General features: G+C 36.9%; 1 protein-coding gene across 3 annotated transcripts in view; it reads right to left on the bottom strand.

The window, feature by feature from the left end:
- The window catches only part of LOC117675950 (phosphatidylinositol-binding clathrin assembly protein-like), a 40,063-nt gene that overhangs the window by 7,853 nt on the left and 15,658 nt on the right, over window positions 1-16,552 (bottom strand). For 2 of the 3 annotated variants that reach the window (XM_034435022.3, XM_087877579.1), the window contains exons 3-14: window positions 16,159-16,234; window positions 13,277-13,379; window positions 12,762-12,855; window positions 12,533-12,644; window positions 11,071-11,177; window positions 10,555-10,596; window positions 6,776-6,861; window positions 5,571-5,694; window positions 4,603-4,739; window positions 2,724-2,827; window positions 715-861; window positions 171-281 (exon numbers count right to left, since the gene is read on the bottom strand). In XM_034435022.3, the coding sequence (XP_034290913.1) occupies window positions 171-281; window positions 715-861; window positions 2,724-2,827; window positions 4,603-4,739; window positions 5,571-5,694; window positions 6,776-6,861; window positions 10,555-10,596; window positions 11,071-11,177; window positions 12,533-12,644; window positions 12,762-12,855; window positions 13,277-13,379; window positions 16,159-16,234 (1,243 nt within the window). The remainder of the gene's footprint in view (window positions 1-170; window positions 282-714; window positions 862-2,723; window positions 2,828-4,602; window positions 4,740-5,570; window positions 5,695-6,775; window positions 6,862-10,554; window positions 10,597-11,070; window positions 11,178-12,532; window positions 12,645-12,761; window positions 12,856-13,276; window positions 13,380-16,158; window positions 16,235-16,552) is intronic. The other variant, XM_034435023.3, reaches the window with a different exon arrangement.

The raw sequence follows: 16,552 nt of genomic DNA, 5'->3' as shown, positions 1-16,552 counted from the left end.
TTTAGATATTATAAACCTCTCCTCTTAAACAATAAATGGTGGATGGATGCCAGGTTTATCTCTTGCTGATGAGCACGTGACTTTCCAGCAAGGCTTTTTAATAAATTACCTTATTTAGAGAAGCATGAAGCTAAGCTTTAGAAAAGACATGAGAAAAATAAGAGCTTTACCTGCTGTAGTTCCAAAATCATTTATAGTCGATTTTCCACCAAATACAGCATCGAAGTCCACATTGATTGTTGAAGAGGTTGTTTTCTGTGATGCGGAATGAAGAGGGTAGCCTAGCAAAACATTGGTCAGATTGAGAGAATTAAACAGTCCTGCAGCCTAAAAGAACAACAAAAATTATTACAAGGACCACAAAACCAGAGGAGAAAATGAAGGAGCTTAACACTCATCTCGGCAGACAGGCAGATTGCAAAGGATGAATTGAAGCAAGGGCATGCAGAATGTAGAAGAAAATGAAAGGCAAACCCAATGTATTTTACTATGATTCTAAAACTATGTCAAATAGAAAACATGCACTTTTCATAGAATTATGCCACTTGTAGTCCAAATGAAAATCACCATAATTATTCATTGAATTAAATAGAAATGGCAATATATTGAGTGGAAACTTAGGCAAAGACTGAATTTCAACTGATGTACATATATAAGAACCAGAATTACAATTTCTATTGGTAGGAAAGAATTAGAGAATATTTTTTTTTTTACCACTAAATAGTTCCACTGTTTGTTTGGAGCCAAAGGTGGAGCTCACAAAAGGAGTTGTACTTTTTACAGCTTCTTCAACCGGTTTCATATCAAAGACATCCAGATGGGGTGGAGACCCAACACAACCATTTGTGGATGAGAAATGTCCTTTCAGGTGACAGCATTAGATAACAAGAAAGGGAAAGAAGAAAAAGCAGAAGACAAGTAGTGTTCAGGAAAGAAAGCATAGTCACAATCTGCAGAGTTCACAGATATGAGACATTTTTCCCCAAATGGATGCCCTCCAGATGTGTTCCAACATGCTAGTTGATTTTCTTGGAGTTGCAAACTAATACATGTAGAAGTTACCAGATTAGGAAAGGATAATACAGAAAATCAAAGTTGTAATTTGTTTGTTTCTTAAAAAAAAGAAAGATCTGATCTCAACCAACTTAAACTGGTTTGCAACTCATACCGGTTTTCTTGCTGTTGTTCTCCAGAGATTGACAACAGAATTCTTAGATCATTTATCGTTTAGGCTTTTAACATAGTTAGCTGATTTGGGAGCCACCAACTTCATCCTAAAATATTTATTTTATTTTTATTTATTTATTAAATGTTTATGCCGCTCATCTCTCTTACAAGGTGACTCTGGACAGCCACTTTCCTCAAAAGGTTAGATCATTTTATTATAGTGCCAAGGTTGAATTTGATTGTTGTAATTCTCTTGCTCAGCTTTAAGCGATGGGAGATCGGGAAGATCCTGTCTTATCCACTTATAAAAGTGAATACACAAGATGGAAAATTATGCAGTAGAGAAACTATCAGATCTTTATCAGGACTATTACTTTTATGTATGTAGAGAATCAGGGTGAAGCATCTGAGTTAAATGTGCTGCTGCTACCTCAGCAGATTTAATTATGGGATGAATTAAAGAAAAAGAGGGAGTGTGGCAGGAAGAAAGGAAATCCTGTGTGGCACTTAATTATAAGTACATCTTAACTACAAGCCTCTTGAAAATCTGGGACACCAGGGATTCAGTTCACATGTTCATCTAAGCCGCAAAACATGGTTTGCATATCACAATGGCTAGGTTCATACATGGCACTAAGTCAAGCAATCACATTATGGTTTAGTTTGATGTGTAAAAGTAGTCCAAATTTGTCACAGAATGTGTGATGCCAGGAGAGAAGGGTGGGGGGTTGAAAATTTTATCTGCACTTTGCACTTGAAACAATTCAGACTGGCAATCAGAAATTCAACTTTTCTGGCAGAATAGCACTTGAATTTGCTTCTGCATAGGCAACTGAGAAATGGCAATGTACATAGAAATAGGTACATGAACCCTTTTTAGCACTATAGGAATGCTAGTAACACAAAGCATTCAAATAATAATGTACTGAATTATTCAAAGTACATCCAATCTTTTTTCTGGGAGCTCAAGACAGCATACATAACTGTTTCCCTTAATTTTGTCCAACAGCAATCCAGTGGGGTATCTTAGATTGAGAGGAAATGACTGGTCCAAAATCACCAGTTAGCTCAAACAGGGACCTAAACCAGAATCTCCCAGTTCAAATTTATAATTTTAAACTATTATTCCACCCGAACCCTATTTAATTAAAATGAAATATCAATAGAAATCTTTCTTAGACTAAAATCCATTCTCTCAATTAGATCCAATTACACTTCAAATTCTGAAGAACATACTTCTTAGTCTCCTCAATTCACTCAAGTTTATGTTGAAATCAAACCACCCAGAAGGAGATAACAATATCACAAAATAGCCAGTGTGAAAAAAGTTCAAGCAAGAAATACAGCGAAGTTAATTTGATATATTCTGTGCAGAAGCAGCTCTCTTCCAGATTGTTAGCTACTACTTCTCCGCTGCAGCTGGTAGTGGAAGCAAGAGATACCTGACTTGCATGGCAACAGAGGCTTAGTTATGTGCTCAGGTGTTCAAGGTAAATTGACAGAGGAAAGAATTCCAAGTAACATCACTATTCTCTTTAGCCACAAAAACTGCTTACCTCCCCAGGCACTGCTTGCTGACGTTGCTATGGCTGGAGTACTTTGTACCGTAGGAACAAATGCAGGTTGAAGATCGAAGAGATCGGTAGAAAGGTTGGGCATGCTGAAAATTTCAAGAATACCAGTTACGCAAAGATCATACTTATTATCTACGCATCTGAGGGAGCTGAAGTTGAAACTTCAATCTTCCAGAACATTGGAAACTGAATGAGAAACCGAACAAGCATCTTAAGCTCCACAACAGAAGATTTGTTTACTGAATAGTTCACTTTATTTCTTGCAATACAAGATTTATGGTAAATCTTAGGAAGAATCCATTCCATTTGAACCCCATTGTTGATTCATTTTGAGTATCAAGAATAACCGAGTCTCTATTTTTTTTAGCAAAGCTGGCAACAATAAGACCCCCCCTTTTATTCAAAGTGTCCTGAAAAAATGAAGAAAGTTTGGAGCCAGAATCTTGCTTGAACTGCCCATCAGATCCTTGGGGAAACTCCCCAAGTACCTTCTCAAGATCCATTAGGCACTTGGGATAGGTAGATTTAATAGATATTTTCCCACTGCAGAGAGGGGTTCGCTTGTAAATCTTCACAGAAATCTGTCCATGAGAAGGAGTGAAGGTCAGTCCTCCCCATCCCACACGCATTTTCAGCTCATGTTGTATCTTGTCCAAGACACCCGAAAGAGAAAGGGAAAGAGGAAGAAATCTAATATGGAACTGTAAGATGAATCAGGTCCATGGCTGTCATTAACTCCTGCATAGCTTCAGACCTCCTTGCAGAAGGAAGGCAGACTGGAATCTCCGGCACAAGCATTTGAAAGCCCCAATTCCACCCGAGAGGGGATGAAACGGTGTGTTGCTGAGCAACAGAGGGAGCAGAACACGCAACTGATCCTTCAGGCCCAACCACATAAACAGGGTCTCGTATTTCTTTATCTATGGAGCAGCCCTTCTAGATGCCAGCAGAATCTCATGGATGACAACAGATGCTCCCACCCTACGACTGCAGCTGATGCCAAACCCACAAGGAAGAACATCCCTGTTGTCCCCCACACAGGTTTGAGTGATGCAAGCCAAGTCTCCCCCTAAGTCACAGCTAATCATGAAATGAAGTCAATTTCACTCATTAAAAGAGATCTAACATTCCACAACCGCACTGAAAACCCCAGGGTTCCAGAGATTTGACATTTCAGTGCCCTGGGAATGAAGACTGAGAGCTGGAAGGAGGGACTCCAGCTCTCAGCCTCTCATCATATCCTTCATGGCCTGGCCTGACTGCAACCACATGTTCTACAACCGACTGACTCCTCCCCTTCTCAGCCCCCAGAAACCCCCCACACCAAGTTGGGTAAATTTTCCAGTGCAAAACAAAATGAACAAGCAGATCATGAATGTTCACCCTATTAATTTTCTGGTAGCTTTTCCGTGACTAAAATATGGTGGCGGAGCAGACTAAAGCACTGTTAAGTAACACCAGCTGCCTGCAATTACTGCAAGTTCAATTCTCACCAGGCTCAAGGTTGACTCAGCCTTCCATCCTTTTGAGGTAGGTAAAATGAGGGCCCGGTTTGTGGGGGCAATAAGCTGAGTTTGTATAAAAAGAACACCGCTTGGGGGGGGGGGGCAAAAGCCCTACTAAGCAGATATATACAAAAGTATGAAGGCTATTGCTTAACGCATTGTAAGCTGTCCTGAGTCTCCGGAAAAGGGCGGCATATAAATCGAACCAATAAATAAATAAACCCATAAATAAATAAACCCATAAATAAATAAATAAACCCATAAATAAATAAACCCATAAATAAATAAATAAACAAACAAACAAACAAATAAACAAACAAACAAACAAGCAAACAAACAAATAAGCCCATGCCTACCTATTGGTAGTTGGGGCGGGGGCTGCAAAGAGATCAACGGCAGGATTGGTGTTCACACTCTTTCCTGATAAAGTGCTTGGAGAAGCAGAAGTAGAAGTAGAATTGGAAACCACAGAAATCTCTCTCAATCGCTGTTCCTACAAAAAAATAAAAAAGAGATGACAGTAGATGCTGCATTAGCCTTCTCACACAAAAAAGGTTGAATGCACCAGAAGTGAAACTTCATTATCTTGCGGAAATTAACCCACATCCCTGTCTTGTGACAGGGCTCTCTGGCAAAATACAAAAACAGATTGCTCAACTTTTTCCACAGAAAGCAATGGAATTTTTACATGATCTATATGATTTTTACAAGCTGACGACCTAGCCAAAAGTCTTTTCAATGGAAAAGAATCAAGCATTTATGTGAGTTCATTGAGTTTAGCTTTTACTTGACTTGTGAATTGAAGCTGTGTTAAGGCATATTGTATGACAAACTGAGATTAAGATGACATCACGTGATAAATGACTGCAGTAGTTCTCCCAAATGTTCATTAACTGAGAGAGGGGAGGGGGGGTGTTTCCATTCAGACAAAATGGCAAAAGCGAGAAAGTGGTCCTTTTCTCGGCAAAGCTTGATCTAATGGGCTAAAATTAAGGAAGCTTTTCTTAGGGATGTAGCAGAGATAAGTGGCAGCAGCAACAAAAGCAGCTTCTACATGTCAGAGATACTTAGCCCTGCTGGCACAGAGGTTAAAGTGCAATGTTGGAGGCTAACTCTGCTCATAGCCTGGAGTTTGATCCAGAGGAGGCTCAAAGTTGACTCAGCCTTCCATCCTTCTGAGGTCAGTAAAATGAAGACCCAGATTGTTGGAGGCAATATGCTGACATTTTAAACCACCCAGAGAGTGCTGTGAAGTGCTATGGAGTGGTATAAATCAAGTCTAAATGCTATTGGCTGTTATGTCTACCAACTCAGGAGTTCATACCTTCAGAGCCTGCAGTCTAGCTTGCTCCTCCTCCAGAGCCTGCTGTTTCTCTCTTTCATCCATTTTACTGAAGGACATTCCTGTGTTGGCCAGGGTGGAAACGGCACTGGATAGAGTACTTGCTCTGAATTTTAGAGAAAACATACAGACACAAAGGCATTTAGCAGCTCTGAGCCCCAACAAACAGCCTAGAGAAGAACCAGTCTATTTTCTTGGGGGCAGGGGGCTACCCAGGGAGAGAAGGAACCTCTTGTTATACAATTAAACATTCTCAAATTAATGAGAGAAAAAAAAGAGGTGGATAGGCATTCAGACTGCAATCCTTCACATACTTAACCGATCAAATGAAGATGTTTAAGAGTATCTGCAAACATGGGCAGAGATCTCCAAGGTGGGATGACTACCTGAGTTACATGAATAAATAATCTGAAATGGAAATATTAAGATTCCGGTAATCTTTGATTTACAATTCCTCTAGTGACTGTTTGAAATTACAATGGCACTGAAAAAGTGACTTATGACCAATCCTCACACTTAAAACCATTGCAACATACCCATAGTCACATGATCAAAATTCAGATCCTTGACAACTGGCATATATTTACAACTGTTGCAACATCCCAGTCACCATACTCTCCATTTGCAACTTTCCCAGCCAGCTTCTGACAAGTGCAATCAATGTAGGAAGCCGGATTGGCTTAATGAGCATGCAATTTACTTAACAACAGCAATGATTTGCTTAACAGTCATGGCAAAAAAGGTTGTTAAAATAAGCCTGATTCAATTAATTATTGCCTTGCTTAGCGATAGCCCCAACTATAGTCATAAGCTGGGGACTGTCTGTATACAAGTGGGAATTCTGTCAGGAATGAACAGCCTTGTGTTCCTTTCCCTCCTTTAATATCAGGCAATAGCATCACAATTTTGGGACTGTGCTAAGAACTGTTCAATAGGTTTCTGTGCATTTTAATTGCCAGCACCTGGTATCATAGCTTTTATTTTAACCAACTGTTTTAGTGTAATTTATCCCCTGAAGAACAGGCAGGACTTGAATTAATCCACCAGCTGTCCTCACAAGAAAGAAAGTTGAGAGATTTGGTCGAGGTAAGAAAACACAGGTCCTGAGAAGGGATAGGCAAGTGATAGGAGACATTGGCCAAAGATCCAAGATAAGTAGCAACCAATTGCAAGCCTCAAGCAATTACCTGCTGGCAGCTGAAACTTCCTTGGTCTTCTTTCCTTCCAAAGAAGCCAGATGCTGCTCCAGGGCTTCAAGCAGACTGCTGGGAGCCTAAAGTTAAAAATCTCATGTATATTGGATTCTAAAATTCATTGTATTTAACTTGCATTTTCTGTTCTGAATGTCTACCAAGAGTTAAATTCTACTCTAAGATATCACAGCAAAATGCTTGTAAAAAATAGATTAATGTGATGAGAACCTCCATTTCTACTCCAATTTAGCCGTTTCTCTTGCTTATACCTGACAGAGAGAAAATAGTCCAAAAACGTCTTCTGTATAACAGGATGCAAATAATTACTAAGAACACAGAAGCTATAATAGACGATAAGTCATCTAGCCAAAAATCATTTATTCTGAATGGCAGCAGTTTTCCAAGATGCCAGGGGTTTTCCCGCACCACTTTTAGCCAGACCAGCAAGGTGTTAAACACAGAATCTTCTATAAGATTCTGAGTTTAAGAATCTTCTATAAGATTCTTGTAGACTAGTTTCTCAATCTAGGGAAGTCTTGATAATTTATATTGCCTTCTAGATCAACATTGCTCAACCTTGGCTATATGAAAATGGGTGGACTTCAATTCCCGGAATTCCCTACCCAATAAGTTGCTACAGTTGACAAACCCTGGCCCAAGCAAGTGGATGTCCAGGCTTTTGTGGAGAAAACTGGAGTTCCCAAATACAATACAGGTAGTCCTTGACTTATAACAGTTCATTATAAATTCATGTACTGAATTATATCAAGTGAACTGTATCTTTTACAAAGCCTTATTAATGGGCATTCTGATCAATCAAACTAACTAAAATTTTGAGGCTGTGTGAGTTTCAAACACAGAGTATTGGATAAACAATCTATTCTATTTTGTATTTACTGACCTTATTTCTATATATTTCAAAACAATCTAAAGGCAATTTATCGAATGAAGTGTGCCCAAAGCTACTGTTTTTATTTTCCTTAACCCCATAATTCAAACAGGGCTCTATTAAGGCATTAACTACACCTGTTTCCCTTTTCTATCATGTTAAACTCCACACATCACAAACCAATGGTAAATGTTCACTGGGGAGAGGTTCACTGTAATTTTTAAAAAAGTCTGCTTCCACTGAATACTGTGCTAGCAAACATTTTCAGAAAGGAGCCATCTAGAGAGACAATTTCCCTCTCTCAGTGTTTAACATAGATAAAAAGCACCAGATTGCTGACACGGCAATCTGCAGATAATGCAGGCCAAATGATTCTTGGATAAACTGGACAGCAAAGTAATAAAAAGAGAGCTAAATAGCAACTGTGCAAATAGGAAGGAAGAGGGGTAAAATGGGGTGGGTGGCATAAGCAAAGAGGCAGAAAAAACTAAAGCACTGTGTCAGCATAGTGACAGATGGACTCACATGATAGGAATCTACAGAAGCATTTGATGGAACTATATAACTGCTACTGCATCTGAATGATCAAAGTTACAAGCTGGATAGTAGGAATTTCTCTCACTGTCTATATAGCAGGGGTCTCCAAACTAGGCAACTTTAAAACTTGTGGACTTCAACTCCCAGAATTCCCTAGCCAGCATGGGAGTTGAAGTCCTCAAGTCTTAAGGTTGCCAAGTTTGGAGATCCCCGGTCTATAGAATCACTCTGTTGTGCTAATTCTGTACAACTTTACACACAAGCATCTAATGCTATCTTAGACACAATTAGAGTGTCGGCTTATCTGTCTAGCCCTGTATTAGTACAATGAAAGAAAATGCCCTCCAAAATGTAAAGTTAAAATCCTGTCTTGTCCACTTAATACTATCAGAATATTTGGGGCACTGAATCTTAACATTTTCTCCAAGTAAAGATAAAGTTATTTATACTTTAGTCCCTTAGATTTATAAGACTACCCAACTCAACACTGACTCTGGGCATTGTACAGATTTATAAAAACAGATATAACATCTAAAACCAAAACCAAAAATAAACATAAGCATAATGGAAAGAACAGTCATGCCCAAATGAAACAAACACTGTATACCAGATAGGTACATCTTACCTATGCTAAAATTGGGGGGAGGGTGTGTATGCTTTTCAGAGATTGGGCGTTGGTCCTACCTGATACGCCCTTTCTCAGCGTGAGGGGAGGGTTTCCCAACCATGGCAACTTGAAAATGTGTGGATCAGCTCCCAGAATTCCCCAGTCACTATGCTGGGAGTTGAAGTCCACACACATCTTCAAATTGCCAAGGCTGGGAAACTCTTGTTAAAGGCTTGCAGGGTCAGGACAGTGCCACTGTCTGATCAGTGTTATTCCAGGGGTTGACACTGTAGCAGAGAAGTTGGGGCTTCATACATCAGATAAGGTTACTTAACAGATGAGACATGAAACAAACTCACTTTCTCAGACACTATTGAGTAGACAGAATGGGAGAGAGGTTGCCTGAGATAGCCAGATCCCCTATGCCACAAAATAGGTGATAAGCAGCACCTTGAACTACACTCAGAAGCTCAATGATAATTAGTGCAGCTTTCATAGCAGAGGTATTGCATGGGCATACCAAGGTGCTTCCACAATGGCTGGTGCTGCTCCATTCTGGACCATCTGTAGCTTCTGAATGGTCTTCAAGGCTAGCCACGTGAGATCACAGCGGAAGATGAGCGACTGTGACAAGGGACTCGCAATCCAAGAAAGGGCACAACTGCTATACCAGATGAATCGGTGCAATAGCTCTTCTGGCTATAGCTACCATGTGCTCATTGAACAGGAATTTTGAGTGCACGAGGACTCCGAAATTGTGCACCTGTCTTGGATGGAAAATGATACCCTATTCAGAACCAAAGATGGAGAATCTCTGACATCTGAGCAACCACTCTCCCACAGCCACTATGTCTTGTTGGGGTTCATTTTAAGCCTGTTTTCTCTCAGCTAAACTGAAACAGGTCCCAGTACTGGAACATTAACAGTAGAACCATCCCAAAGGTGCTTTTCAAAAGGCAACTGGAATTTCTTGGGTTTGTCCTTGAAAATGTTTCACCTCTCATCCAAGAAGTTTCTTCAGCCCAATGTATTAATATCAATAATATCACAGAATGAACATTAAGAAATCTTAGATTTATCATCTACCTGTATGACACAGTAACATATAGACTACATTATATAGTCCATTCAGCATCAGTTATCAAGAATTTCACAGAGAAACATTTCCCATGAGCACTTCTTAAAAGAGATAACTGAAGCTATGAATCTCTGCAACTCCATTCTATGGCTTAACCACTGAACTACAACCTCTCCCTCTTTGTTAAGCAGGGGACCATTACAGCACTGTCCTCAAGCTGATGAAATTGGAGAAGATGCTTGTATGTTAATAAAGGATTTCTCTCTGGCACAGTATGGATTTCAGCAAAACAGTCTAGTTGTAATGTACAGTATATGGCTGTGGATAGATAGATAGATAGATAGATAGATAGATAGATAGATAGATAGAGATAGATAGATAGATAGATAGATAGATAGATAGATAGAGGTAGGTAGATATAGGTATAGATATATCCCCCAATCTAACAATATCTAGAGAGCTCATGAAAATACTTGAAACAATTTGTTACTGATCACACACACACACACACACAGAGGTTACAGGGAAAAAATGACACTTATTTCCATATATAATATATATGGAAGAAAATGAATTCTTAGAATGTACAGAATGGAGCACTCACTGTTAAAACACAAATGCACAAAGGATTGGAATTAAATTAATATGAAATGTACACTGACCTGAGTAAGATCTGGAATGTCACCCTGATCAATTCCAACTTGCTGGGTTCACAAAAAAGGGAAAAAATGTACATTACTACATGCAGTGGCAATGAAAAGAAAGAACTGTGGACCTGAATGTCTACATAAAGCTAAGAGACCAGGGAGGACACGGACTGCTTTCTGAACTGGTACAATTCTAAATGCCACTTCCACCACAAATTTTAATATTAAGTGTTGATCCATTTCAAATACCAGAAAGAGCAAAAATAGCTTGTGAGAATTTTTGACACCACTTGGAAAAACAACTTCAGTAAATACCTCAGCACAGACATCTCTTAATTACAATTAATAGAAATCAGACGATCAAAATATCCCTTTAAAATGGAAATGATTTCGCTGACATTTACATTCAACAACCACATAAAACCTACATTTGCAGGAAATTATGAGGCAAGAACTACAATCATGCACTTATTACTGTACCAGTACAGAAAAGCTAAATGAAATACTGCTGATATAACTGGATTTATTTACCTCTGCCACTTTGAGGAATTCTGATAGTTTGGTCATTCTGGCTAAAAACTTTTTGTAAATATCCAGACCTTCTTTGCACTGGTTCTTCTTCATATCAAAATATTTTTCTGAAGCATAAAATTCAAAGAAAAGATATTGTAAATAAAAGGGCTCCAAACATACATATTTTATTAGGGGTTTAATAGGCTGAGAAAATAAAATACATCCTAACCAAGAGCTTTAACATATAAGAATCTGCCTTTTTTTTTTTTTACTATGGGGTTATAAACTCTCACGTTATATTATTGAGGACAAATAAAAACCATCTGTAAATGAAAAGCTTTAGAAAAGGCTTTTATCTCTGTCTGTCAGACCACAAATTAATAATAGCAACATTAGAAAAAAGCTTTGGCTTTCTAACTCTGGGAGATTACAGTAAGGCTACTACAATATTAATTATGCAAGCTGACAAACTTGTTTGAGATACATATTAAAATTCTTAAAAACATTTCTAACCTGTGGCATTCAATGAAGTTAGTAAAAAAAAACCAAACAGCTGGATCCTAAATTAAATTGTGGGTGAGAATTTAGATTAATAGAATTCTCATTCACAATTGAATTCTATTATTCTACTTTCCATTTTTTAACTTTATTATAAACCTTAAGACAACGAAAGTAAATGTCAATCAATTTATTCCCAAGGAGTTTTTAGTGATGTTTAATGAGAATTTTACTAACTCTTCAGCATCTTCTGACCACACAAGGCCTTTTTCATAGTTATGGATGAATGCAAATTTTCACAATTTTATCATTACTACAAAGATTAGGATGGTCCCAAGAAGTTGTATCTACATTCAGAATACTTTAAGAATTTGGTCTGCATTGATATACCAAGAATCAAGTTTCTATCTCCCCCAAACCATGTGTGGTATGCATAATTTCAGTCTTAGTTTCGTTAAGCATAATTAGTTGGTTCACATGTGGTTTGCTTTACCATGTTGCTTACACTTTTGTCAATTTATTCCCCTCTCCCACTTCCAAAATTCAGATTAATTTAATACCAGGAAATAACAAACAATGCAAATTACAACTCTAGAAACTTCTTTAGCTGTTTATTTTGGTAAGTGAAGTGTGCGTTTCCTGAGAACTAGTTAAGCTGCTGAAGTGTTATGGAACATTTCAACATCCTAGCTGGTCAAAGCTATACAATAGTAGTAGTTGTTTTTTTAAAGTAATTTCTAACATATTACGGATATAAGGCAGAGGAAGCTACATGCAGATATTGGAAAAGAATGCAACAGAGAAAAGCATAAGCAAAGCTATTATGTGTTGGCCAAGGGACATATGTGTGTCTGAGAAACAAATTGTGAAATAAGACAAACTAAACCAACAAAATGGAATATAAAGTAGTGATGGAAAATATTTAGAAAACCACATATGCATATTTACATGTCTCTATTTAAATTATTTTTATTTCACATACCTAGTAGGTTAATGATCCCCTCATTATAGGCCGCAAAAAGCCTAATGGAATCTTTAAAGAGGAGCATGAAGGCAGCATTGATTACTCCATTGGTTAGTTCATTTGGGTTTGCCTGCACAGAAAATGGGGAAAATGAAGAGTTAAAACATGAGAGAATAAAAACATTCCCCCATGCCCTTGGATAACTTGAACTCTGTTTATAGCAGTAAAGAGCAATTCCTAGGCTTACATCAAAATCAAGAAGTGCATCCAGCTGATTCTGAATAATTGGCAGGGTTTTCAAAAGTTTTTCAGTATTCATTGTCCTCATCACACCATCAATCCTTCAAAGACATAATGGAAAATATATTTTGAGAGGTTTATCAGAATGCGTGCAGTGCAACAAAATTGCACCCTATGTGTCAGAATCTACTAAAACTGCTCCTTTCTGCATTATGTACATGAGAATAACTTCTGAAATCAAATCAAAAATCAAATCAGAAATCAAAAATAGGCAAAGAAAGGGATTTTTTTCATTTTTCAAATCACATTATTGAATCTCTTTAAGGAATATTTCCTATTAATGTTATACCTGTATTCAAAATGCAGAAAAGGTTAACTGAAAACAGTACTGTAAATACTTTAAATTGATGTAGCAATTTGGATCTTTCTTGGTTTTCTCTATGTACAATATTTCCTTTAAGCTGGTTCCACTCAACATCTGATTGCCAAATACAAGAGCATGATAATCGAAGTGACCCTTACCCTCTTTTCATTTTGGTGAAATCAACTGCTACAAGTCTATAAGAAAGTGCTTTTTCATTCAAGTATCTGCTATATCGTCTGATGAAGGTAGACATATCATAGCCTGAAAATAAAGAAATTTTCAGTTAGACTTTTTTTTATTTTTACATTCTTATAACTTTTCTTCTGTGTTAAAAATTAGTCAGAATTTTTTTTTTACTATAATAGCCAGATAATAATACAAGCTAAAAGAAAGGAAAGAAATTGGGAATAAAAATGCAAGGAAAATATATAAGTTAGAATAAAAAAAAAAGAAACATTAAAAAGTTGCTTTACAACTTCATCACAAGTATAAACAAATTTAATAACTCTTCAACCTTTCTAAAGTTACATTTATTTCTTCATCCTATATCTTAACTATAAACTAATATATAAAGCATCATGTTTTCAATCCTGGTGTCAGCACAAAGATAACCACAAGTAACAAAATATTGCATTTTAACCTTAATCAATTAAACCTACTTTATATTAATTCCTTTCACTTTTAACAGTTTTAATCTTTAATTATAAATATTGTCATAGAAAATTCTCTTCATTTCTTCTTTGTCCCATTACACAGAGTACTTCAAATCTTTAAGAAGCCAATTCTGTAAATCCAATAGGAAAATTTTATTCAGGTCACTCTCTTGGTTTGTCATTTGCACTTCCCTTTTAAATTTTAAAGCCTGAGCCAATTTCTTTTGTAGATCCAGTGAAACATTCTTTCCTAAATTGTTCTCTTCGCCTGTCAGTCTAAATTAATTTTTGAAACCATTTCTATCTTATCAAATATTTATTCTATATCTGACATTGCTTCAGTAACATCTTTTACTATACTACAGTCTATCCATAGAAGCAAACATAATTACTTATATTGTTGATATTATGGCTATTTTCTGATTCCATTCTTCAAAAGTCTCCTTCAGTATTTCAATTTTATTATGTTTTCCACCATTTTGAAAACCTACATATCTTTCCTATAGCCCAAATCTTTCGTTCTAGTGTCCAGTTTTTGAAATCATGAAATTCTTTGTTAATCTTGTAAAAACCAAAACAGAATCTGTTTTCCAGAAGGGGTGTGTTCTTCATAATTAATTCCAAAATCTTGTTAGAAAAACTTCAATATTCCAATTTTATATGGACTTTTAGTCTGTTTATAACTTTCTAAGATCAAAATCTTATTTACTGTATTTTTCAGAGTATAAGATGGACCTTTTTCCCCCCAAAAAAGAGGGTGAAAATCTGGGTGCGTCTTATACTCCGAATGTAGCCTCACCCAGCCTCGCAAACGGAGATTTCAGAGGCTGAAAGAAGCCTCTGAAAGAAGCTTCAGGAAAAAAGTCTCAGAAAGGTTTTATCTAAAATAATATGGCAAGCAACAAAAGAAGAATCAGTAAAGCTTCTAACCAAACTATGCTAACAAATCTGGAGAATGACACAATAACCAACAGAGCAAGGCACAGAGCTCACAACCAAGGAACCTGTTGCTAAAATTCACCTCTGGAAACAGCTGATTGGGGGTATTCAGGGAGGCCGATCCACCCACCAATCAGCTTTTTTCTTATTTTCCTCCCCAAAAACTAAGGTGTGTTTTAAACTCTGAAAAATACTTCTCTTTTGCTTTTTGCTATCTCTTTCAGAATCTTTAAATTCTTAAGCTTATGATTAAAATGTTGTTTTATTCAGAATTAAAGATACACATTGTCATTCTAAAGATCTCTAATAGTTCAGAAGCAGTTAATAAGCAATTTCTAAAATTGATTAGAAAGTGAGGTCTGCTAAGTGAGTGTCCTTTAAAAATCTCCACTGCAGTTGCAAGCAAGATGGCTAACACGGTTGTCTTCTGATGTTAAAACTCACAGGAAACTACTGTCCTACGATTTCCTGACATGAAGTAGCCATCCAGAGCAGAAGTGGGAGATCTGTCCTCTCTTTATCAATAGAGGGTCCAAGGAATTTATCTATTCATCTGTTTCTTGGTCTCTGGTATAATCATTCGCTCCCCTTTCACAGAGCCATATTCAAATCCCTTCAAAAGCCTTATAACAATTCTTCTGGCTGTATTGGGATCCAAATTAATTCCAGTTCCTTGGAATATCCATCTTCCAACTGCTTCAACTTGTAAACCTCTTGATACTAGAAATTGATGTAGTCCCTATGAATGGCAGTATTATCTCATTAAATAAAAGCCAACAACACTTTGAGGAGTTGTTTTAGAACAATTTATGTCCTCATTATTTAGCTTGTAAATCATCAATAAGCTGGTATTTTAGTAATTGACTCTGACAAGTTGCTTACAATTCAAAACAAATTCTTTATTTATAGAGATCAGCAATATACAAGCAAACAAAATCCATCAGTTAAAAAGCAAAAGACATATTTCATGTTAATTGTTGCCTCAATTGAACTGCTACTACAATAAATTTTGTCTAGTGCGTAGGTGGTTTCACAGATTGAGACTGTAAAGTAAAAAGTGAGCGTAAAAATGGTCTGTTCCCCAGGTGCACTTAAGTAGTAAAAGAGGGATTATCATATCCTTTGGAAGATCCTTATAAAAGCTACAATAAAAAGATGTTGAATTGTCTCAATTTCTCAAAGGCAAGGAGAATGTTGGCATATATGTCAGGTAATAGCAATGATGGAAGGATGCTGGCCCTAAAAAATTCCTTTCCTCAGGTTAGAAGATTTGACCGCTGCAAATTCGATGCTCACCTGTAAAGCCCCAATCATCTGAGGAATCATTTTCATTATCAATAACAAAAATCCGACCAAGATAAAGAAATGTAACAGGCTAATCAAATATGATTCAATTTAAATACAGAATATAAATTCAAACTAATTTTTTAAAGAAAAAGAATCCTTACCCTGCATGGCACTTTTATCCAGATAATTGTTGAGATTAAATAATGTATTTCGAGATGCCAAGTATTGAATAAAGCGCTGTGAACAAATGAATCAGAATTCAGATTATTATTATATTTCTGCAGATTATCTTTCTTTAGAAATATTTTATATTGCTAATTTCTAAGCAAGTGCATAAGTGACACATGAAATACAGATAGTCCTCAACTTACAATCACAACTGAGCCCAAAATTTATGTTGTGAAATGAGAATTTGTTAGTTTAAAACATTACATTTCTTGCCACAGTTGTTAAGTGAATCACTGCAGTTGATAAGTTAGTAACCTGGTTGTTAAGTGAATCTGGCTTCCCCAATGACTGCTTGTCAGAAGGTTGCAAAAAAAGTGATCACATGAC

The sequence above is a fragment of the Pantherophis guttatus genome, chromosome 12 (assembly GCF_059756535.1).
Source record: "Pantherophis guttatus breed Tessera chromosome 12, ASM5975653v1, whole genome shotgun sequence".
Classification (NCBI taxonomy): Eukaryota; Metazoa; Chordata; class Lepidosauria; order Squamata; family Colubridae; genus Pantherophis; species Pantherophis guttatus.
Note: the sequence above shows the minus strand (reverse complement) of the source record. Positions and strands in the feature narration are given on the sequence as shown.